Raw genomic sequence first — 26,402 nt, 5'->3', positions numbered from 1 at the left:
CCAGTGAGAATGGCTTAGATCAAAAACTCAGGGGACAACAGATGCTGGCGAGGATGTGGAGAAAGAGGAACACTCCTCCATTGTTGGTGGGATTGCAAACTGGTACAATCATTCTGGAAATCAGTCTGGAGGATCCTCAGAAAATTGGACATTGAACTGCCTGAGGATCCAGCCATACCTCTCTTGGGCATATACCCAAAAGATGCCTCAACATATAAAAGAGACACGTGCTCCACTATGTTCATCGCAGCCTTATTTATAATAGCCAGAAACTGGAAAGAACCCAGATGCCCTTCAACAGAGGAATGGATACAGAAAATGTGGTACATCTACACAATGGAATATTATTCAGCTATCAAAAACAACGAGTTTATGAAATTCGTAGGCAAATGGTTGGAACTGGAAAATATCATCCTGAGTGAGCTAACCCACTCACAGAAAGACATACATGGTATGCACTCATTGATAAGTGGCTATTAGCCCAAATGCTTGAATTACCCTAGATCCCTAGAACAAAGGAAACTCAAGACGGATGATCAAAATGTGAATGCTTCACTCCTTCTTTAAATGAGGAAAAAGAATACCCTTGGCAGGGAAGGGAGAGGCAAAGATTAAAACAGAGACGGAAGGAACACCCATTCAGAGCCTGCCCCACAGGTGGCCCATACATATACAGCCACCCAATTAGACAAGATGGATGAAGCAAAGAAGTGCAGACCGACAGGAGCCGGATGTAGATCGCTCCTGAGAGACACAGCCAGAATACAGCAAATACAGAGGCGAATGCCAGCAGCAAACCACTGAACTGAGAATAGGTCCCCCGTTGAAGGAATCAGAGAAAGAACTGGAAGAGCTTGAAGGTGCTCGAGACCCCAAAAGTACAACAATGTCAAGCAACCAGAGCTTCCAGGGACTAAGCCACTACCTAAAGACTATACATGGACTGACCCTGGACTCTGTCCCCATAGGTAGCAATGAATATCCTAGTAAGAGCACCAGTGGAAGGGGAAGCCCTGGGTCCTGCTAAGACTGAACCCCCAGTGAACTAGACTATGCGGGGAGGGTGGCAATGGGGGGAGGTTTGGGAGGGGAACACCCACAAGGAAGGGGAGGGGGGAGGGTGATGTCTGTCCGGAAACCGGGAAAGGGAATAACACTTGAAATGTATATAAGAAATACTCAAGATAATAAAAAAAATAAAATAAAATAAAAAAAAAGAACCCTGATGGGTGTACCAAATAAAATGGAAGATGAAAAATATTAAAAGAGAAAAAAAAAAAAAAAGAAATGCTCAACATCCTTAGTCATCAGGGAAATGCCAATCAAAACAACCCTGAGATCCCACCTCACACCAGTCAGAATGGCTAAGATAAAAAACTCAGGTGACAGCAGATGCTGGCGAGGATGTGGAGAAAGAGGAATACTCCTCCACTGTTGGTGGGATTGCAGACTGGTACAACCATTCTGGAAATCAGTCTGGAGGTTCCTCAGAAAATTGGACATTACATTACCTGAGGACCCAGCAATACCACTCTTGGTCATATACCCAAAAGATGCTCCAACATACAACAAAGACACATGCTCCACTATGTTCATAGCAGTCTTATTTATAATAGCCAGAAGTTGGAAAGAACCCAGATGCCCTTCAGCAGAGGAATGGATTGAAAAAATGTGGTACGTCTAATCAATGGACTACTTCTCAGCTATCAAAAACAATGACTTTATGAAATTCATAGGCAAATGGAATGAACTAGAAAAGATCATCCTGGGGGTTGAGGATTTAGCTCAGTGGTAGAGCGCTTGCCTAGCAAGCGCAAGGTCCTGGGTTTGGTCCCCAGCTCCAGAAAAAAAAAATTAAAAAAGAAAAGAAAAGAAAAGATCATCCTAAGTGAGGTTACTCAATCACAGAAAAACACACTTGGCATGCATTCATTAACAAGTGGATATTAGCCAAAAAGCTCAAATTACCCAAGATGCAATCTACAGACCACAGGAAGCTCAAGAAGAAGGATGACCAAAATTCAGATGCTCCCACTCCTTTTTAAAAGGAAGAAAAATATTCATTGGAGGGGATATGGAAGCAAAGTTTAGAAAAGCGACTCAAGGAATGGCCATTCAGAGCCTGACACACATGTATATGTGTGTGTGTGTGTGTGTGTGTGTGTGTGTGTGTGTGTGTGTGTGTGTGTGTGTATCTATCCACCAAAACTAGATAAGATTGATGAAGCTAAAAAATGCATGCAGAAAGGGACTGGATATAGATCTCTCCTGAGAGACACATCCAGATCATGTCCAATACAGAGGTCAATGCTAGCAGCAAAGCACCAAACTGAGAAGTGGACCCCCTTGGGGGGAATTAGAGGAAGTATTGAAAGAGTTGAAGGAGCTTACAATCCCATAAAACAACAATGCCAACCAACCAGAGCTTCCAGGGAGTAAACCACTACTGAAAGACTATACATGGACTGACCCAGGGCTCCAACTGCATATGTAGCAGAGAACAGTCTTGTTGGGGCAGCAGTTGAAGGGAAAGCCCTTGGTCTTGCCAAGTTTGGACCCCCAGTGCAGAGGAATATGGGGGAGGGCAATAAGGGGGATGTGTAGGGGTAAAAGCAGTATGGGGGAGGGAAAAGGGAGGGAATAGGGAATTGTGGACAGGAAACGGAGACGGGGTATAACCTTTGAAATGTCAGTAAAGAAATATATAATAAAAATTTTTTAAAAGAAAATAAATAAATAGATAATAAAAAAAACACTAATGGAAGCAACCCTGGAAAAGGAAAACCTAAATACGAAGCCAGGAAATAAAAATCAACAACAGACTAAAGAGATAGAAGAGAGATTTTCAGTCTTACAAGTTACCTTAGAAGATATCGACATAATGGCCAAAGAAAATTCAAAACAGAAAAAGAAATCTCCTAACCCAAAGTATCCAGGAAATCCATGACACAATGAAAAGACCAAACCTAAGGATATGTATAGAAGAGTGAAGACTATCAGAAAACTTTGTCAACATAATCATAGAAGAAAACTTCCCCAACCTAAAGAAAGAGATGCCTACAAACGTACAGGAAGCCTACAGAACTCCAAATATATTGGACCAGAAAAGAAAATACTCCCATCATATAATGATTAAAACACTAAATGCACAGAAAAAAAGAAAGACATTAAAGGCCGTTAGAGAAAAAGGCGAAGTAACATATAAAGGCAGATCTATAAGAATTACACCAGACTTCTCAACAGAGACCCTAAAAGCCAGAAGATCATGGAGAGGTCATGCAGACCCTAAGAGAACACAAATGCCAATGCAGGCTACTATACCCTGCAAAACTCTCAATCATCATAGAGAGAAAAAAAAACAAAATATTACATGACAAAACAAAATTTAAACAATGTCTATCTAACAATCCAGCCCTAAAGAAGATTCTGGAAGAAAAGTTCCAACACAAGGAAGGTACATACACCAAGGTAAAAACAATATATTAACCATCTCACAACAAAAACAAAAGGTGAGAATCACATAGATGTAATGCCACCTACAACAAGAAACATAACAGGAACTAAAAATATCTGTCTCTACTATCTCTCAATATCAGTGGACTCAATTACCCAATTAAAAACCATAGATTAACAGACTGGATACATAAACAGGACCCAGCATTTTGCAGCATACAGGAAACATACTTCAGAGACAAAGACAGACACTGCCTCAGAGTAAAAGGCTGGGAAACAATTTCAAAGAAATGATCCCAAGAAATATCTTGGAGTAGCCATTCTAATATCAAATAAAATGAACTTTCAACAAAAAGTTATTTTAAAAGATGAGTAAGGGCACTTCATACCCATCAAAGGAAATATCTACCAAGATAAACTCTCATTCTGAACATCTATGCTTGAAATGCAAGGACACCCACATTCATAAAAGAAACTATGCTAAACTCAAAGCAAAAAATGCACCTCACATAATAATAGTGGGAGACTTCAACACCCCACTCCCACCAATGGACAGATCATGGAAATAGAAACTAAACCGAAAAACAGTGAAAATAACAGAGATCATGAACATAATGAATTTAACAGATATCTACAGAACATTTCATCCTAAAACAAATATAAACAAAGGAATATACCTTCTCAGGATCACACGGTACATTCTCCAAAATTGACTATGTAATTGGACACAAAACAAGCCTTAACAAATACAAGATTGAAATAATCGCATACATCATATCAGATCACCAGGCACTAAAGCTGGTCTTCAATCGAAGAAAACAAGAGAAATCTCGCATACTCAGGGAAAGTTAATAACTGTGTTCTCAATGATAACTTGGTCAAGGAAGAAATAAAGAAATAAATAAAAAACTTAAAATTTAATGAAAATGCAGGCACAACATACTCAAATTTATGGGACACAATGAAAGCAGTGCTAAGAGAAAAACTCATAGCTCTGAGTGCCTCCATAAAGAAATTGGAGAACTGGTGTGCAGATCTAAACTCTCAAACCAACTCCAAGTGATGTTATATCCTTCAGCTGGGCATCATTTCTTAAATCTTTCCCTGGAAATTAATACCAACTGAGCAGCTTTGATTTCTCTGGCTTCATGCCTATGTGCTTGCTTTCTATTACTAGTCATGACGAAGAAAATCTAGGTAACCTTTTAGGTGCACTAACACCTGAATTAAAGAAATAAATGCTTATATAAGAAAAACATTAATGAGTAAAAATTGTTTAAAAAATTAGAGAGACTGTACACTAACAACTTAATAATACACCTGAAAGCCCTAGAAGAAAAGGAAGCAAAAATAAACAAGAGAAGGAAAAGGCAGGGAACAGTTAATCTCAGGGCTGAAATCAACCACATAGAAACAAAAAGAACTATACAAAGAATCAATAAAACTAAAAGCTGGTTAGAAAATCCACAAGATAGATAAACTCTTAGCTAGACTAACCAGAGGGCACAGAGACAGTACCAAAATTAATAAAATCAGAAGTTAAAAGGGAGACATAACAACAGAAGCTGATAAAATTAAAAAAAATATCAGGGCCTATTACAAAGGCCTATACTCAACAAAACTGGAAAGTCTAGAAGAAGTGGATGATTTTCTAGGCAGATATAAGGTACCAAATTTAAATCAGGATTAGATAAACAATCTAAACAGTCCCGTATTCCTACAGAAATAGAAGCAGTCATTAAACTGGAAAATATCATCCTGAGTGAGCTAACCCAATCACAGAAAGACATACATGGTATGCACTCATTGATAAGTGGCTAGAAGCCCAAATGCTTGAATTACCCTAGATGCCTAGAACAAATGAAATTCAAGACGGATGATCAAAATGTGAATGCTTCACTCCTTTAAAAGGGGAACAAGAATATCCTTGGCAGGGAAGAGAGAGGCAAAGATTAAAACAGAGACTGAAGGAACACCCATTCAGAGCCTGCCCCACATGTGGCCCACACATATACAGCCACCCAATTAGACAAGATGGATGAAGCAAAGAAGTGCAGACCGACAGGAGCCGGATGTAGATCGCTCCTGAGAGACACAGCCAGAATACAGCAAATACAGAGGCGAATGCCAGCAGCAAACCACTGAACTGAGAATAGGACCCCCTTTGAAGGAATCAGAGAAAGAACTGGAAGAGCTTGAAGTGGCTAGAGACCCCATATGTACAACAATGCCAAGCAACCAGAGCTTCCAGGGACTAAGCCACTACCTAAAGACTATACATGGACTGACCCTGGACTCTGACCTCATAGGTAGCAATGAATAGCCTAGTAAGAGCACCAGTGGAAGGGGAAGCCCTGGGTCCTGCTAAGACTGAACCCCCAGTGAACTAGACTGGTGGGGGGAGGGCGGCAATGGGGGGAGGGTGGGGAGGGGAACACCCATAAGGAAGGGGAGGAGGGAGGGGGATGTTTGCCCGGAAACCGGGAAAGGGAATAACACTCGAAATGTATACAAGAAATACTCAAGTTAATTTTAAAAAAGACTGAATTGGCAAGCACAGGTATACATGGATCTGTACCAGGTTCTATGCATGTATGTTATGTCTGTCAGCTTAGTGTGTTTTGGTAAAACTCCTAGTAGTAGGATTGAGAATGTGTCTCTGACTCTTTTGACTGCTCTTAAGACTCCTATCCTCCTATTAGATTGCCTGCTCAGACTCTAAATAAGGGCTTTTGCCTTGTCTTATTGTATCATCCTTTGTCAGATTTGATTGTTGTCTCTTAGAGATCCACTGTTTTCTGAGAGGAAGCAGGTGAGGAGTAGATCTGAGGGAAGAGGAGGTGGGGGTGAGCTGGGAGGGGTGGGAGGAGGGGAAACTGTGGTTGGGATGTACTGTACAAGAAAAGAATATATGGTCAATAATAAAAAAGAACACTCAAAAAAAAAGTATCCCAACCAAAACAACAAAAAACCCAAAAACCTACAACCAGAGGGTTTTAGAAAAGAATTCTATCAGACCTTCAAAGAAGACTTAATACAAACACTTCAAATTATTCCACAAACTAGACACAGAAGGACTACTACCTAATTCATTTTTTGAAGTCACAGTTATGCTGTTATTTAAACCACACAAAGACCCAACAAAGAAATAGGACTTCAGAAGAATTTTTCTTATGAATATTGATACAAAAATACTCCATAAAATTCTCACAAACCAAATCCTAGAACTCCTCAAAATGATCGTTCAACATGATCAAGTAGGCTCCATTTCAGGGATGTAGCGATGGTCCAATATATGAAAATCCATCTATGTAATCCAGGATATAAACAAACTCAAAGTAAAAAAACCCACAAGATTGTCTCATTAGATACTGAAAAAGAATTTGAAAACACATAACACCACTTCATGTTAAAAGTCTTGGAAATATCAGGAATTCAAGGCCCATACCTAAACATAATAAAAGCGAATATACAGCAAACCAGTAGCCAACATACAATTAAATGGAGAGAAACTTGAAGCAATCTCACTAAAATCAGGGACCAGGAGAGGCTGCCCACTCTCTCTCTCTAACTATTCAGTATAGTACTCAAACCTCTAACCAGAGCAATTAGAGAATAAAAGGAGATCAAAGGGTACAAAATGGGAAGGGGAACATCAAAATACCAGATGATATGCTAGTATATGTAAGTGACACCAAAAATTATACCAGAGAGCTACTACAGGTGACAAACATCTTCAGCAAAGTGTCTGGATATAAACTTCACTCAAACAAATCAGTAGCATTCCTCTACTCAAAGGATAAATAGGGTGAGAAAGAAATTATCGAAACAACATCCTCCACAACAGTCACAAATAATACAAAATATCTTGCCCATGACTCTATCCAAGCAAGTGAAAGAACTGTAACAAGAACCTCAAGTCCCCGAAGGAAGAAATCAAAGGAGACCTCAGAAGATGGAAAGATCTCTTATGTTCATGGATAGGCAGGATTAATATAGGAAGAATGGCCATCCTCCAAAAGCAATCTACACATTCAATGAAATCTCCATCAAAATTTCAGCTCAATTATTCAGAAACAGAAAGAGAAATTCTCAAATTCATGTGGAATAACAAACAACCCAGGATAGTCAAAACTATACTCAACAATAAAAGAACTTTTGGGGGAATCACCACCCCCCTGACCTCCTGCAGTATTACAGAGCAATAGTGATTAAAAACTCTATGGTATTGGTACAGAGACAGGCAGGTTAATCAGTGGAATAGAATTGATGACCCAGAATTAAATCCACACACCTATGGTCACCTGATCTTTGAAAATGAAGGCAAAACCATCCAGTGGATAAAAAGCATATTCAACAAATGGTGATGGTTCTAGTGGTGATAGACATGTAGAAGAGTGTAAATTGATCAATTCTTATCTCCTTGTACAAAAGCAAGTCCAGTGGATTTGAGGACCTCCACATAAAACCAGATACACTGAATCTAATAGAAGGAAAAGTGGGGAAGAGTATCAAACACATGAGCGCAGGGGAAAATTTTCTCAATAGATTATTAATGGCTCAGGCTCTAAGATCAACTATATATAAATGAGATCTCATAAAATGAAAACCTTCTGCAAGGAAAAGGATACTGTCAATAGGACAAAACAGCAACCATAGAATGGGAAAAGATCTTTACCAACCCTCCATCTGATAGAGGGCAAATATCCAATATACACAAAGAACTCATGAAGTTAGATGCCAGAGAACCAAATAAATCCTACTAAAAATGGGGTACAGAGCTAAACTAAGAATTCTCACCTGAGAAAGCTCAAATGGCTGAAAGGTATGTGAAGAAATGTTTAACATTCTTGGTCATTAGAGAAATGCAAATCAAACCAACTCTGAGATTCAACTTCACACTAAGATCAAACACTCAGGTGATAGCAGATGCTGGCAAGGATGTGGAGGAAGAAGCACATTTCTCCATTGCTAGTAGGATTACAAGCCGGTACAACCACTCTGGAAATCAGTCTGGCTGTTCCTCAGAAAATTGGACATAGTGCTACCTGAGGACTCAGCTATACCACTCCTGAGCATATACCCCAAAAATGCTCCAACATAACAAGGACACATGCTCCACTATGTTCAAAGCAGCCTGATTTATAATAGCCAGAAGCTGGAAAGAACTCAGATGTCCTTCAAGAGAGGAATGGATACAGAAAATGTGGTACATTTACACAATGGAGTACTACTCAGCTATTAAAAACAATGGCTTCATGAAATTCTTAGGCAAATGGATGGAACTAGAAAATATCATCCTGAATGAGGTAACCCAGTCACAAAAGAACAAACATGGTATGTTCTCACTAACAGGTAGATATTAGGCAAAACACTTGGAATTCCCACAATACAAGTCACAGACCATAAGAAGCTCAAGAAGAAGGAAGACCAAAGTGTGGATGATCATTCCTACTTAGAAGGGAAAAGAAAATAATCACAGGGCGTAGGGGAGGGAGGTACGGGGGATGGAAAAGGGGGGGCATGGTCAGGTATGGGAAGAGATGTGGGATATGTACAAAGGGTCAGGAATTAAATGGAAGTGTGTAGCAGTGGAGGATGGGGAACTGCAGGTAGCCACTAGAAAGTCCCAGATCCTAGGAAAGCAAGAGTCTCCCAGGACCCAATGGGGATGACATTAGCTGAAATAGCCAACAATAGGGAGAGAGAACCTGTAGAGACCTTATCCAGAAGTTAATCATGGCCTCAAGTTGAGCAGTAGGACCACCCACCCCTCTCCAAAATTTTAACCTAGAATTGCTCTTGTCTAAATGAAATACAGGGACAAAGAATGGAGAAGAGACTGCCACCTAGGGATCCATCCCATCTGTAGACACCAAACCCAGACACTATTGCTGTTACCTAGTAGTGCTTGCTGTCAGGAGCCTGGTATGGCTGTCCCCTGAGAGGCTCTGTCAGAGCCTGACAAATACTGAGGCAGATGCTCACAGTCAACCATTGGACTGAGCATGAGGATCCCAATAAAGGGTTAGGGGATGGACTGAAGGAGCTGAAGAGGTTTGCAACACCATAGGAAAAACAACAGTATCAACCAACCAGATCCCCCACAGCTCCCTGGGACTAAACCACAAACCAAAAAATACATATTGAGGGACCCATGGCTCAGCTGCATATGTAGCAGAGGATGGCCTTGTCAGGCATCAATGGAATGGGAGGCCCTTTGTCCTGTGGGGACTCAATGCCCCGATGTAGGGGAATGTTAGTGCAATGAGGCAGAACTAAGTGGGTGGGTGGGGAGCTCCCTTATAGAAGCAGGGAGAAAGGGGAGAGGGGATAGGTGGTTTGTGTGTGGGGGAACCAGGAAGGGGTGTAACATTTGAAATGTAAATAAATAACATAACTAATAAAATATTTAAAGTAGTCTTATCATTGCATCTAAATTTGAATGAAAGTAAATGCCCATAAATTGATAGGTTTATACATAAAATGAGATAATACCTAATATTGAATATCATTCAATCATAAAAGGTACGACATACACTATAACATAGAGCAATCTTGAAGGCATTATACTAATTCAATAGTTACAAAGTAACATTATTTTTATGATTCAATTATTGTGCAATAAATAAAATAGGGAAACTGACAGGAAGTAGATTCGTTGTTTCTTAGTGAAAGTTTGGGTAGGAGTTTGTGTGTGTGTGTGTGTGTGTGTGTGTGTGTGTGTGTGTGTGTGTGTGTGAAGTAATTGTAGAATTGTCACTGTACTGTTTAAAGTGTTCTAATTTAACTGAGTTGATAGTTGTATATATCTGTGAATATACTAAAAACACTCAGTTTCATATCTGGGTAAATTATATCAAAAACATTTAGAAAGATGTTTATAGCCACTGGGAATCTATTATTGAAGGTAAATACCACACATGTTATCAAAACATTGTTTCAGGATGTATATTTATACCTCATGTGCCTTTTCTTGTGATTTCTTCTTTGTAGTAAATTATAAACTATAATAGTATGTATTGTGTCAAATGAATCTTCCTACATCACTGTATTTGGATATTATGTCAGAATAGTTCTAGCACTTCCCATTCTGAATTAATTTTCCACAACATTAACAAATAACATCGTTAAAATTTTAGACAATTTCTACTGAATATACTCACATCTGTCATCTTTTTGCTGTACAGACTTTTGCTCTTCAGTTTTCTTTTCCTGGGCAAGCTTAGGAGGCAAGATAATGGGCCTCCAAAACCCTAGAATCATATTAAATGGATCCAGTTACTTTTAATTATTACTAAAATGATATTTTGCAAAAGAATGTTTACTATATAATTCCACAATAAAAATCTTGTTTGATACTGTAAAATCTTTTTCAAAATGTATGTTTGTAATGGTGCTCCTATTTCCAAATTTCACAAATTGTACTAAAACCATATTAAAATGAATTTTAAATTGCTATGACATGCCTAACTCTGGATAACAATTAAAACATAGTCATCTCAAAAAAATTTGCAGGAAGTTCATAATAATTGACTAGTTAGATAAAACAATAACAATCTACTTAGTGTGCACACTCTCAGAAGGCAAGTAACTGTAGTTTTAGGTATTGGAGATAAGCAAACTCTTTTCCTTACATCTCTTTGTTGTTATAATGAGAATGGCTACATGTGGTAAATGCCTCCTGTAAGAATTATTGCTCATTTTGAAATGAACAGCAGATGAGTAGCACAAAGAACAAATTTTCTGTCTGTGTTATAAACATATTTTACTTATTAATAAAAAGGGAAATGTCAGATATATAAAACCAGCAAATTTATCAATAGACATTTTGTTAAAGAAGACATACAAGTGACTAAGAACACTTTCCTTATATTTTGAAATTTCAATTTTCATTGTTGGTTTAAAAAATCACATTTGCAGTATCAATTTATATTTTAAATGTAAACATTGATAAACATTGAGTGATGAATCCAAGATATTCCAAAACCCCCCACCCAAAATGACTTTTGACTATTTTTTGAACTTTTAGTGCATGTTATCTTAACTAAGTAAACTGAAAAGTTTATCATTATCAAAATAAGTTGAGAGATAACAAATTGTGATTAAGCATTCCAGTGGCAACATGTATGGTATTTGTAAAATCAAAGAATATTTTTATAAAGTTCCAAAATTTACATAGATTTCTAGACCATAAGATTTGAAAGTTTTGAGACTTTGTAAATTGTTTATATATAAAGCAAAGCAGAAAACATACTGAGAAAGGATTATATTTAGAGAAGAAAGGACTTTAATATACCACATTTCCTAAATGTTAGAATACATTTTCTTTTAAAAAACTGTTGATATGTTGCTACTAATATTTACACAAAAATACTTTTTGTGTAAATATAATAAAAGTAAGTAACAAGCATTCCAAAACTTTAAATAAATGTTTGAAAGTGTTTCTGTCTTCTGATTAGACATACACCAACATGTGCTTTATGCTAATTATTAAGATATTTGACAAGTATATTTTATCTTAGTTTGATATGAGCATACTAAGAGAAAACATACTTAACTGATCAGTTTCAGAGCAAATAATATTTTCTCAGTGTGGTGGTTTGAGTGAGAATGGCCCCTGTAGGCTCATATGTTTAAATGCTTGGTCCCCAGTAAGAGGAACTGTTTGAGAAGGATTATGAGATATGGCCTTGTTGGAGTAGGTTTGACATTTTTGGAGGATGTGTATCATCACTAGGGGTGTGCTTTGAGCTCCAAAACACCCACAAGAGGCCGATTTCATTCTCCTTCTCAACCTGCAAACTTTGGATCAGATGTGAGCTCTCAGGTAGTAACTGAGTATTATGCTTGCCTGCCTACCTCTTGCCATGCTCCTCAACATAACAGACAAACCTGCTGAAAATGTTAAGTAAGCCCAAATTAAATGCTTCCTACTATAAGTTACCTTATTAGTGGTGTTTTGTCAAAGCAATAGTGACACTAAGGTATTCCTAAGCTTTCTAAATTCACAGATGTATTTAAGAAAACACTAGACTAGGAGTTTCTGTACTCTATTTAGCTTGGTCACTAATTACCTATGTGACAAATGAAGATGTCTATTTTGAGCTAGAGTTCTCTCATGTTTGTAGAACACACATACATACTATATTGCTATTGCTGTTTATTTTGTACACACTCATGTGTGCTTGCTTACAGATATGGGTGCACATATATGTGCAGATAGATGTGCATTTGTGTATGCATATTGGTAGAGGTCACAGGTCAACATCAAGTGTCTTGCCTTAGAAGATTTTCATGTTTTTAAAACAGAGCCACTCAACTAGAACTATAGCTTTCTGATTATCTTAGACTAATTGGTTGCCCATGGAGCCTTAGTAATGTTTCTATGTCTACCACCCCAACACTAGGATTAGAAGCATGTGGTAACATTCAGATTTTTAAAATCTGTTTTTATAAACTAGAAAACCCTGAGGATAAAAATGTGAAAATGCATTTACCACAATTGTGCTTGTAAACTAAGGCACTATATTCAGACAAGCCTAAGTTCAGAGTACCAGACAAATAACTTGTACTTATTATTACCATGGTTCTCAATGGGAAATACCTCTTGATGTTGACTGAAATTGCATCTTCATGATCAACAACATAAACATTGAAGTATGAGTTCACATTCTATTATTTACTGTGCTACTTATTTGTGCCTCAGTTTCTCCAAACTAAAATAAAGACGATGATAGTAACCTAACTTCTAGTATTGGGAGGACTTAATAAATTTGTATATATAAAACCTATGAGAATTAATTAACTAGCAATACTGAATCAATACTAATCAATACATATAAAATGTTTAGAGTAGTTTATAGTACCTATATCTAAAGCATATACATTTGTTTTAATGAGTTAATTAAATTGTGTAGGGCAGTAGTTCTCAGCCCTCCTAATACTGTGATGCTTCAGTATAGTTCTTCATGTTGTGGGGACTCAGAATCATAAAATTACTTTACTTGCTACATCATAACTGTAACTTTGCTACTGTTATGAATTTTAATTTAAGTATTTGATATGCAAGATATCTGATATGTGACCTTTGTGAAATGTCATTTGACCCCAAAAAGGGTCGCAACCCACAAGATAAGAACCACTTGTCTAGGGAATTGAGGATTATAGTGGTATATTATGATAAAATAAATGTGAGTAACAAGTAAGTGAAAACTATGCATTGATAACTATGTAACTTGAGGAAAGCCTTTATGAGAAATGAAAGATACTTTGAAAGCTGATATGCTTACACTTCTGTATTTAAATATTTTTACAATAACTAAATAGCAAAACTCTCCTTTTACCTGTTACAGAATGATGGGAGCTAAATTTAATAGTGTTTCACAGGCCACTATACATATTGTTTCTATACACATTTTCACTTTACTTCTTTTAAAACAAAGAGATAAAAAAATCACCTAAAGCAAGGCGATATTCCTAATTTTAAAAGTGAAATAAAAATCTGGGATTAAGATATTTAGTCTATGAAACACTTATGGGTTTTCTTAAGTGGTTTCAGCACCAAATCTATTAATGCTATTGCCATTTTTGAAAATGCCATGATGTTATTAATAAAATGTGTAATATATTTTAGAGGTCACATACACTATACCTTACCTGGAGGACGATTCTCCTTTCTACGAGCACCAAGCCGATGTGCTTCTAGGAGGTGTGTCTCATTTTCTGAATCACGGTGGTCAGACTCCACAAGATATCCTTCTCTTTCCTTATCCATTTGAAAGCCCTCATTGTCTAATCCTTTCTCTGCCTTTCTCAGGTATCTTTTACTTTCAGGTTCATTTTGATCTCTTTCGTTTCCAAATTGTGTCTGATGTTTATCAGAACTGGAGCCTACTTCATTTTTTTCAGTGATACTCTGAAATGTTTGAAGGTCACCCTGACATTTTCCAAAGCTCTCTTGAGGTACTATAGACGTAAACTGATATTTTCCGGAGCTATCCCAGTATCCAGCATGAGCAGATTCTAATTGTTTTCTTTTAGCATCTAACCAGCTCTGTAGAGACTCAGACTTGTGAACCACCTTTAGTCTTTCCAAATTGCAGGTACTTTTGCATGTTTCAGCCTTCTTCATGTATTTCATAGAATCAGAGGACATGACAGGGCTTTCAGAATCTGAATTTACCGTTCTACTTTCAGACCACGAATCCTTTGGGAACTGGTTGCTAGTACTGCTGTGGTGAAATGTTTGTGTATCCATGAAATATTTCACAGCTGCTGAGGCTAGTTCACATCTTTCTGAATCTGAGTCTGTCTCACTTGGTTCAGAATCAGAGTCCACCATATATCTCTTAGTTCTTGGTTTTTCTGTTTCATCACCCTGTATCAGATGTACTTTAGATATTGGTGTTCTATCTTTTTCTGTGTGTGAGTCCACTGAATAACTCTCAGAATCAGGGATCATCCACAAATTTTCATTCTCCATCTTTGTTTCTTCAGATTCTATCAGACGTTTTATAGAAGCTGAAGCCATTTGGAATTTTTCTTCTTTCTTCCTTTCATTGTCAGAGTCAGAGAATCTTTCAGAGTTAGACTCTTCCAGGGACTTTTCTGATCCTGAAGGCATCCAATGTTCCAGAGATCCAGATTCCATCTGGCACTGTTCAATTCTCACCAGGTGCTCCCCAGTCTTGGTCAAGTCTTCAATGGAGATTGAATCCAGCTGACAAGTTTCTGCTTTAAAGAAGCGTTTTCTAGAGTGTGAATCCCTTGGAGACTTTTCTGTGTCAGAATCCAGTCCCCACATTACGGATCCAGAGGCTTTAGATTGTTCTTCTAACTCAAAATCTGAGACAACACCTCTGTCGGAGTCTGAATCAATCACACACTTTTCAGAACCAGAGTCCACAAGAGGAGTATCACTTTCAATTATTGTTAGGTCTTGGAGAGTTTTATAATAAAAAGAACCCCCTAAAGTTTCAAATGAATCTGTATTCTGGATTTCTGTTTCAGATTTGTATCCTTTGTCACATTCCAGTGTAAATGCTCCTTCATCACTTAAAGAAAAAAAAACATGAATACATGTTTAAATATTTACCAGTTGGTATCATTATGGCTCTAATTTAATTCTTCCATAAGACCATACAATGGAGCACATTGTCCTTCTGTTGATATGAACCAAAAGACAATACTAAGCATTTTAAAAAAAAACATTAATGTGTTGATTTAACAACCACTAGCATCTTTTCCTTAGAATAACTATTTTCCAATACACCTAAACTTATTTCTCAGAATAGAATACTTTCTTGTCAATATGTGATTTTCTTGTCTCTATCTAGTCAATATACCAGTATTTAGGGATCAAGTAACATATTTAAAGTGTAGTATAAAATGAAAGAAGATGTATTTTTTTCTTTCAAGTCTAGGTGAAAATTGTACATAGGTAGATCTGATTATTAATGAGATTTACCTTGGAGAGTCAACTCTTTGTGAAGATGAATAACTCTCAGATACTCCTTGATTTGGAACAGATGTACATTGCACAGGAGGGTCACATGATAAAATAGATGAAGTCGCTGGCTGAAAAAGAAATAAATCATAAAGTATATTTTTTAATTAAACACAAAATACAGCAAATTAAACATTTAGACTACAAAGGATATTAACATGGTTAGCTATAAACTTGTGATTGATAGGCTTTGTAGAATATTTATGGGTAAAACCTCAGAATTAATATTGAGCATAAGGGTAAAGCATGGGATGTTTGTTCATCATCTATGTTCCTATAAACTAGGTTCCACTCCTAAATACAAGAAGAATTCTATGAAACTCAGTCTTTGGATTGCACGTAAGTAGCATTTGATTCAAAAGGGAGTAAGCAAGTTCTCTTTGTTAAATATTTCAAGTTAGTATTCAGAAAAAATCTCCCTGCTGCTTGTTATGAATGTGAGTAGGCCACCTCAGTCTCCATACAAAAGCTAATTTAACATGTGCTTAGAAAAAAATATAACAAACAACACTTAGAGAACAGTTACAGATGAGGAAGTACATGCAAATGATCATATGCTTCTAGAAAAACAGAGATGGAAATATTTTATATCAAGTGACAATTTATCAGTTCCTAATTCAAGATTCTTCCTTGATTATTAACTCTAAATTCTCCCATTGAATATTTTAAAGTGATAATAGATTATTCAATTAAGTCAACACAACCTGTTTATTTCTCCTTCCTCAAGGTTAAGTAAAGTTTTGTTCAAGTACAATGACTTCTGTTAAGAATGTATAGGTAAACAAGATCCATCATTTTGCTGCATACAAAAAACACACTTCAACAACAACAACAGCCACTACCTCAGAGTATGGGGCTGGAAAACTTTTTTCCAAGCAAATGGTCCCAAGAAAATAGTCATTCTAATATCCAATAAAATCTACCTTCAAACAAAAATATTCAAAAGAGATGGGGAAGGACACTTCATACGCATCAAAGGAAAAATCCACCAAGATGAATTCTTGATTCCAAACATCTATTCTCCAAGCGCAAGGGTACCCACATTTGTAAATGAAACTTTATTAAAGCTCAAAACACACATTGCACCACACACAATAATAGTGGGAGATTTCAACCTCCCACACTCACCAATGTACAGGTCATTGAAACAGAAACTGAACAGAGACACAGTGAAACTAATAGAGGTTATGAAGCAAATGGACTTAACAGATATATGTACAAAACACTTCACCCTAAAACAAAAGAATACATCTTCTTCTCAGCGCCTCATAGAACTGTCTCTAAAACTGATCATATAATTGGACAGGAAACAACCCTCAAAAGATACATTAAGATTGAAATAATCCCATGAATCCTGTCATATCGCCACAGACCAAGGCTGGACTTCAATAACAACAAAAACAAGAGAAAGTACACATACACATGGAAGTTAAACAACACTCTACTCAATAACTTGTTCAAGGAAGAAATAAAGAAAGAAATTAAAGACTTTCTAGAATTCAAAAAAAAAAAAACTGAAGGCACACAGCATACCCAAACTTATGGGACACAATGAAAGCAGTGCTAAGAGAAAAATTCATAGTACTAAATGTCTTCATAAAGAAATTGGAGAGATCCTACAGTAACAACAGCACACCTGAAAGCCCAAGAAGCAAAAGAAGCAAACACATTCAAGAAGAGTAGATGGCAGGAAACAGCCAAACTCAGGGTTGAAATCAACCAATTAGAAAGAAAAAGAACAATACAAGGAATCCACAAAACCAAGAACTGTTTCTTTGAGAAAATCAACAAGATAGGTAAACAATTAGCCAAATTAACTAAAGGGTATGGAGTTAGTATCCAAATTAACAAAATAGAAATGAAAATGGATAAATAGCAAAATAAACTGAAGAAATTTTAAAAAATCATCAGACCTTACTACAAAAGCCTATACTTGACAAAACTGGAAAATCTTGATGAGATGGATGAATGGACAATTTTCTAGACAGATACCACCTACCAAAGTTAAATAAAAATCTGGTAAACTGTCTAGACAGTTGGATAAATCCTTAGGAAAAAGAAGGACTCATGAACAACCTCTCAACCAAAATAAACAAAAAACAAAAAACAAACAACAACAGCAACAAAACAAAAAACAAACAAACCACCAAAAACCAGAACCAGAACATTTCAGTGCAGAATTCTACCAGACCTTCAAAGAATAGCTAATACCAATACTTCTCAAACTGTTCCACAAAAGAGAAATTGAAGGAAAAGGAACACTACCTTATTTGTTCTCTGAAGCTACAGGTACACTGATACCTAACCCACATAAAGGCCCAAACAAAGAGAAATTCAGACCAATATTGCTTAAAATTTGATGCAAAAATACTCAGTAGAATTCTTGCAAACCAAATCCCCCAGTGGAGGGATGTTGGTCATCAACCCACCTCAAAATTTTTGACCCAGAAGAGATCCTGTCTAAAAGAAATGCAGGAACAAAACTAGAGCAGAGACTGAAGAAAAGGCCATCTGGTGACTGGCCTAAACTTGGGATATGACCCATAGCCACGCATCAAATCCTGACACTATAACTGATGCTGTGGTGTGCTTACATATATAGCTGAGCATGGCTGTCCTATGAGAGTCTCTACTAGCAGCTGACTGAAGAAAGATGCAGATAATTACAGTCCACCACTGAACTGAAGTTGGGGACATTCTCTGCAAGAGTTAGGAGAAGGATTAAAGTATCAGAAGGGGATGGCAACCCCATAGGAAGACTAACAGTCTCAACTAATCCAGACCCCTGGGATCTCTTGAGGCAGTGACCCCCAGCACATATGTAGCAGAGCACTGCCTTGTCTGGCTTCAATGGGAGAGGATTTACCTAATCCTGCAGAGCCTGGACATCCAAAGGAGGAGCGATTCCTTGGGCTGGGTGTGTGTGTGGGTTGTGCATGTTGGGTGGTTGTCAGAAAGTACCCTCTTTGAGGCAAAATGGGAGGGGGGATTAAGTGAAAAACTCTGGGAGAAGTGAGTGGAAGAGGAACAACATTTAGAATGTACATAAATAAAATAATTTAAAATAGAAATCAGAATTAATGCAAGTGATTTAATAGAAACCTTAAAGTAAAAATGCCTAACAAATGTGACTTTTAGACATGTAGAAAATACACGAAGAGAAAAGAATATTTAAGAATGTCCAAAATTAATTTTATCTATGTGAAGAGATTTCTTTCTTTAATGTAACTTGAATGAGACATAATAATATACATAAACTATAATGTGTTCTTTAGGTAGGATACCAGAAAATTTCCATACTATTCTTTTTCAAAATTGATGTTAATACATGAAAGGTTTGAGATATAGTTTCTCAGAAGAAAGCATGAGTTTCAAGATGTTTAAAGAAACCTTTATGTCATCTCATACAGTATTATAAAAGGTAAACGATGAAGAAATTAAAGATAACATATATTCCTTTAAACATCTATCTAAAAAGTATAAGAACTCAAAAGTTTTCTGACTCTTATTCTCAAGTTTTATATAGTAAAGACTATTAAACCCCAATTCTTCAGTTGCTAGTTTTTATTATTTTGTTTTGTTATTTTTCTGTTCTAAATTTTTTATTATATAGTCAATGTACACAATGAAAAAGTTCAAATTGCATTTTCCTTTAAGTACTTTGACTATATTCACTGCATCCCACTCTCCTGTCCCATTTTCAACTGACCATCTTACCAATTTGTCTCCCTTTAATTTCATATTAGGTATGTATGTGTATGCATATTTTTCTAGGGAAAAATGTGATGTTTGTGTGAGGCTCCTTACTTCACTTAATATGATTATCTCTAGTTCCATCCATTTTATTGCAAATTATATAGTTCCATTCTTCTACATGGGTGAATGAAATTCCATTGTTCATCTATACAACATTTTCTTTATCCATTCTTCTAATGAGGAACACCTAGGATGAACCTATAATTTGGATATTATGAATAGTGTCATAAGAGTGATATGTCTGGGATATGTGCCATTTCTAGGTTTAGGTTTTTGTTTATACTTTGAACTTGCTAGCAGAAAATACAGTATAGGCATGCACTTCAACTCATAGGCAGGCGTAAGTGTCAACTTTCTGAACATGACTCTTATATTTCAGAAAATGACAGCAAGAAGTGATCATGACATAGTAACAGTAAGTCCAAAGCCAACATCGTCCTTGATGGAGAGAATCTCAAAACATTGTCACTAAAATCAGGACTAGAGTAAGGAAATATGTTCTCCATACCAACTTAATGCAGCATTTAGCTAGAGTAGTAAGAAACCTGAAGGAGATCAAGTGGATACAAATCAGAAAGGATGAAGGCCAAGTGTCTCCATTTGAAGATAATAGAATTTATATACACAAAGACCCTTGAAACCTACAGGAATCTTCGACAACTAATAAATGCTTTCAGCATACTAAGACAGAAAATTAACACAAAAATAATGGCTTTCCTATAATCAAATGGAAAAGAGAGAGAAAAAAGAAACAAGGAAATAATGACTTTCACAACAGCCTCAAAAAATATCCTGGCATAAATTTAAGAATGTAAATAAAAGACTCATGTAATAAAAGGCTTATGACATGGAAGGAAGAGGAAACTGAAGAAGATATTAGAAGATGGAAATATATTCCTTGCTTATGGATCAATAAAATTAATTTTGTTATAATCGGCATCTACCAAAAGCAGCCTACAGAATCAGTCCAATCTGTATCAAAATACCAACACAATTCTTCACAGAAAAACCCAAACAAGCAAAAACAAGAACAAAACCATCTACAACTTCATATGAAAACATAAAAATCTAGGAGAGCTAAAAATAATCCTGAATAATAAAAGATTTATTAGAGGCATCATCAGTTCAGTCCAGATTTCAACATGTGTTATAGAGCTACAGTAATACAAAAAGCATGGTCCTAGCATTGAGAAAGAGAGATACAGAGAGAGGTGGAGAGGGATGTGGGGGCAGAGATAGAGAGACAGACGGAGACAGATAGGCAGACAGGTGGGCAAACATTAATGAACAGAATCTAACTGAAGAATTCTACATAATTCCCCAAACCTACAGATACCCAATTTGAATAAAGAAACAAAAAATACACTAGAGGAAGGATAGCATCTTCAAGAAATGTGCTGGTCATCCTGGATAGCCACATGTAGAAGAATAAAAGTAGATCTATAACTATCTCCCTGCACAAAACTCGACAGTAAATAGATCAATGACCTAAACCTAAAAACAAATCTCTGAATCTTATAGAAAGGAAAAGTAGAGAATAGGTTTGACCTCACTGGAACAGGAAAAGAATTTCTTAAAAAGACACATGTTACAGGCATTATGACTAACAGTTAATAAATGTGACCTCATGAAGCTATACATTTCAGTATAGCAAAGGACACTTATTTAAGCAAAGTGACAGTCGACATAATGAGAAAAGGCTTTACCAAATATATGTCTTAGAATATTAATATAGAGGATTAGTATCTAGAATATATGAACAACTAAAAGAGCCTACCACCTCCTCTAGCACTGTAGCCAACATCTAGGCTACAGGACCCACTATACTACCAGAACACACCCACAAGACTTTTAGCAGCGTTTACTCATTCATATTATAAACTTACTTTCTACATCCTCCTTCAGGGTCTAGCTTGGTGAGTATCCCCAACCTTTCCTTCTTTTTATTACGTTTATTTTTTACTGTCCAGATGTTTCTATCCTGCTGGTGCACCCTCCCACAGTTCCTCATCCCATTCCTCCTTCCCCCTGTCTCTAAGAGGATGCCTCCCAGCAGACATCCCAAACCCCTGGAGGGCCTCAAGTCTCTTGAGGGTTAAGGTGTATCATCTCCCACTGAGGTCAGACCAGGAAGTCCTCTACTGTATATGTTTTGGGGCCTTGGAACAGCTGCTTGGATGATGGTTGAGTGTCTGAGAAATCTCAATATCCTTGACCTTTTTGTCCATGACATTTTCCAAAACATACCAGATTTAGTCTGAGTACCACACCTAGTACACCAGCCTAGGGTAGACTTCTCTGTCTTCACTTCAGAGGAGCTGTAGGCTTTGCCACTATCTCCCCTAACTTTCCTCTATACCACAGGCCTCTCAAATATCATAGCAACTTTTCTACTCAGTATTATCTATGCCTATATTGTCAGTATAGAACAGAAAGCACATATTTTATATAATGCTAATCCTATCTGCTAAAACGACTTCATTCCATGCAAATCATTTCAACCTCGAGACCTAACCTTCTCCCACACTTTCTCCTTTCAAAATCAAAACTAATGAAGTCTACATGTTCATATCACATCACAAGCATAAGAACAATATTAAAAGATCAAGTCAATATGCTCTTGTTAAATCCTACTACTACTATAGAAATGCTTGCCACAGCAATTACCTAGATGAACTTCATGACATAAACTTAAAGAAGAACAATAAGCATCCTCCAAATATTCAGGTTTAAAGAGAAAACAAGGAAGATCCACATGCCTTCTGGTTCCCACTTGTGTCAGGAGCAGAGCCCTACTGCTGCACATGATACAACATGGCCCATACCCAGTTGCAGCTCAATTCCCCAGGTATTCTGACACATCCAGGATCATAGGATCACAGGATCACAAGCTCACAGGAAGGACAAGCTCGAGTCACAGACAGGGAAGCCAGACATCACCAAAGATAATCAGATGGTGTGAGGCAGGAACAAGAATATAAGCAACAGAAACCAATTTGATTTGACAACAACAGAACCCAGTTCTTCCATAACACCAAGTCCTGGATAGCACAACACACTTATAAAGCAGGATTCAGTTCTAAATTCTCATTTTATGAAAATGATAGAAGATTTTAACTCCTTTAAAGAATTATAGGAGAATACAAGTAAACAAGTAGAAGCCCTTAAAGAGGAAACACATAAATTCCTTAAAGAAATAGAGAACACAATCAAACAGGTGAAGGAATTAAACAAAACTGTCCAGAATCTAAAAGTGGAAATGGAATCATTAAGGAAAACTCAAAGGGATTCAGTCCTGGAGATGGAAAACCTAGGAAAAAAACAGGAGTCATAGATGCAAGCATCACCAACAGAATACAAGAGATAGAAGAGAGAATCTCAACATCAAAAGATAAAATAGAAGACATCAAGACAACAGTCAAGGAAAATACAAAAAACAAAAGCCCCAATTTTAAAACAAATCCAGGACACAATGAAAAGACCAAAGCTGAGTGTAATAGATATAGAAGAGAGTTAAGATTTCCAATTCAAAGGGGCAGCATATATCTTCAACAAAATTACAGAAGAAAACTTTTCTAACCTAAAGAAAGAAATGCCCATAAACATAAATGAAGCCTACAGAACAAATAACAGATTGGACCAGAAAAGAAATTCTTCTCATCACATAATATTTAAAACACCAAATTAACAGAACAAAGAATATTGAAACCAGTAAAGGAAAAAGGTCAAATGACATATAAAGGCAGTCCTATCAGAATTATACCAAACTTCTCAACAGAGACTATGAAAGCCAGAAGATCCTGGGCAGATGTCATACAGACCCTAAGGGAACACAAATGCCAGCCCAGGCTAATATATCCAGCAAAACTCTTGATTAACATAGATGGAGAAACCAAGATATTCCATGACAAAATCAACTTTACACAGTATCTTTCCACAAATCAAGCCCTACAAAGGATAACAGATGGAAAGCCCAACAAAATAAGGGAAACTACACCCAAGAAAAAGCAAGAAATTAATCTTTTCACAACAAGCCCAATAGAAGAGAAACACACACACCAAAAAACATAATTCCACCTATAACATTATCAACAACAACAACAACAACAACAACAACAACAACAACAAAACAGGAAGCAACAATCATTGGTCCCTAATGTCTCTCAACATCAATGGATTCAATTCCCCAATAAAAGACATAGGGTAACAAACTGGATACTTAAAACAGTATCCAGCATTTTGCTGAATACAGGAAAAACACCTCAGAGTTAAAGGCAGACACTACCTCAAGGTAAAAGGATGGGAAAATATTTTCCAAGCAAATGGTTCCCAAGAAACAAGCTGCAGTAGGCATTCTAGTATCCAATAAAATAGACTTTTGTTGAAAGTTATCAAAAAAGATGGTGAAGGACATGGCATACCTATCATAGAAAAAATTCATGAAGATTAACTCTTAATTCTGAACATCTCTGCCCCAAATACAAGGGTGCCCACATTTGTAAAAGAAATGTTACTAAAGGTCAAAGCACACAGTGACCCTCACGCAATAATAGTGGGAAGCTTCAAAACTCCACTCTCACAATGGACAGATCATGGAAACAGAAACTAAATAGAGATACAGTGAAACTAACAGAAGTTATGAGCCAGATGTATTTAACAGATATCTACTGAACATTTCACTCTAAAACAAAATAATATACCTTCTCAGCACCACATGGCACCTTATCAAAAGTTGACTCAGACACAAAACAAACCTCAACAGATACAAGAATTTTGAATTAATCCCATGTATTCTATCAGACCTCCATGGACTAATCCTGGTCTTCAATAAAAACAAAAACAAAAGAAAGCCCACATAAACATGGAAGCCGAACAACTATCTACTCAATTATAATTTGGTCAGGGAAGAAATAAAGAAAAAAATTAAAGACTTTTTAGAATTCAATGAAAATGTGAGCATAACATATCCAAACTTATAGACACACTGAAAGCTGTGCTAAGAGGAAAACGCATAGCTCTGAGTACCTCCATAAAAAATTGGAGAGATCATACACCAGAAACTTAAGAGCTCAACTGAAAGCTCTAGAACAAAAAGAAAAGAAAGAAATATCAAATTCAGGGCTGAAATCAACCAAGTAGAAACAAACAGAACTATACAAAGAATCAAAAAAACTAGGACCTGGTTCTTTGACAAAATCAACAAGATAGATAAATCCTTAGACAAACTAACTACAGGGCAGAGTCAGTATCCAAATACACAAATTCAGGAATGAAAAGGGAGACAGAACAACAGAATATAAGGAAATTAAAAAAATAATGAGAACCCTCTATAAAAGTCTATACTCAACAAAACTGGAAAGCCTGGATGAAATAGATGATTTTCTAGACAGATACCAGGTACTAAAATTAATCAGGACCAGATAAACCATCTAAACTGCCCCATAGCCCCGAAGGTAATAGAAGCACTCAGTAGAAGTCTCCCAAACAAATAAAGCCAAGGGACACACAGTTTCAGTGCAGAATTCTATCACTCCTTCAAAGAATAACTAATACCAATAATCTTCAAACTATTCCATAAAATAGAAACAGAAGGAACACTACTCAGTTATTTCTATTTCTATAAAGCCCCAGTTACATTGATACCTAAACCACAAAAAGAACCAACATAGAAATATTGCTACAGACAATTTCCCTTATGAATATCGATGCAAAAATACACAATAAAATTCTCACAAACTGACTCCAAGAACACATCAAAATGACCATCCATCATCAATATAAACAAACTCAAGGAAAAACACATGATCACCACATTAGATAATGAAAAAGCCTTTGACAAAATACAACACCAATTTGTGTTAAAGGTATTGGAGAGATCATGAATCCAAGGCCCATACCTAACTATAATAAAAGCAATAAACAGCAAGCCAATAGCCAACATCAAACAAAATGGAGAGAATCTCAAAGCAATCCTATTAAAACCAGGGACAAGACAAGGATGCCCACTATCTCCCTATCTATTCAATATTGTAATCAAAGTTCTAGCAGAGTAATTAGACAAGAAAAAGAAATCAAAGAAATACAAATTGGGAGGGAGAAAGTGAAGATAAAACTATTTGCAGATGATGTTATAAAATACATAAGCGACCCCAAAAATTCAACCAGAGAGCTGATAAATAAGTTCTCTGGGCATAAAATTAACTCTAACAAATCAGTAGCCTTCCAATGCTCAAAGAATAAAAAGGCAGAGAAAGAAATGAAGGAAACAACACCTTTCACAATAGTCACGAATAATATGAAATATCTTGGTTTGACTCTAACCAAGCAAGTGAATGATCTGTATGACAAGTACTTCAAATCCCCGAAGAAAGAAATCAAAGAAGACCTCAGAAGAGGGAAAGATATCCCATGCTCATTGAATGGCAGGATTAATACTGTAAAACAGGTCATTTTGCCAAAAGCAATCTACAGATTCTATGCAATTCCCATCAAAATTCCAACTCAATTCTTCATAGAGTTACAAAGAGAAATTCTCAAATTAATTTGGAATAGTAAACAACTAGGATAGCAAAAACTATTTTCCACAATAAAAGAGGTCACCTCCCTATCCTCAAGATGTACTATAGAGCAATAGTGATTAAAAACTGCATGGCATTGGTACAGACACAGGCAAGTAGATCAATGG

At 36.6% G+C, this 26,402-nt stretch overlaps 1 protein-coding gene across 16 annotated transcripts in view; it reads right to left on the bottom strand.

Moving 5' to 3' along the window:
- Tex16 (testis expressed gene 16) overlaps positions 1 to 26,402 on the bottom strand; it is a 376,428-nt gene that overhangs the window by 149,625 nt on the left and 200,401 nt on the right. For 10 of the 16 annotated variants that reach the window (XM_063279698.1, XM_063279699.1, NM_001417287.1 and 7 more), the window contains 3 exons: positions 15,923 to 16,032; positions 14,113 to 15,509; positions 10,620 to 10,709 (listed from right to left, as the gene is read on the bottom strand). The exons of the other annotated variants lie outside the window; for them this stretch is intronic. In XM_063279698.1, the coding sequence (XP_063135768.1) occupies positions 10,620 to 10,709; positions 14,113 to 15,509; positions 15,923 to 16,032 (1,597 nt within the window). The remainder of the gene's footprint in view (positions 1 to 10,619; positions 10,710 to 14,112; positions 15,510 to 15,922; positions 16,033 to 26,402) is intronic. 16 annotated transcript variants of the gene reach the window in all.

Source organism: Rattus norvegicus, chromosome X (genome assembly GCF_036323735.1).
Source record: "Rattus norvegicus strain BN/NHsdMcwi chromosome X, GRCr8, whole genome shotgun sequence".
Taxonomy (NCBI): Eukaryota; Metazoa; Chordata; class Mammalia; order Rodentia; family Muridae; genus Rattus; species Rattus norvegicus.
This window is presented reverse-complemented; position numbering and strand designations above follow the sequence as displayed.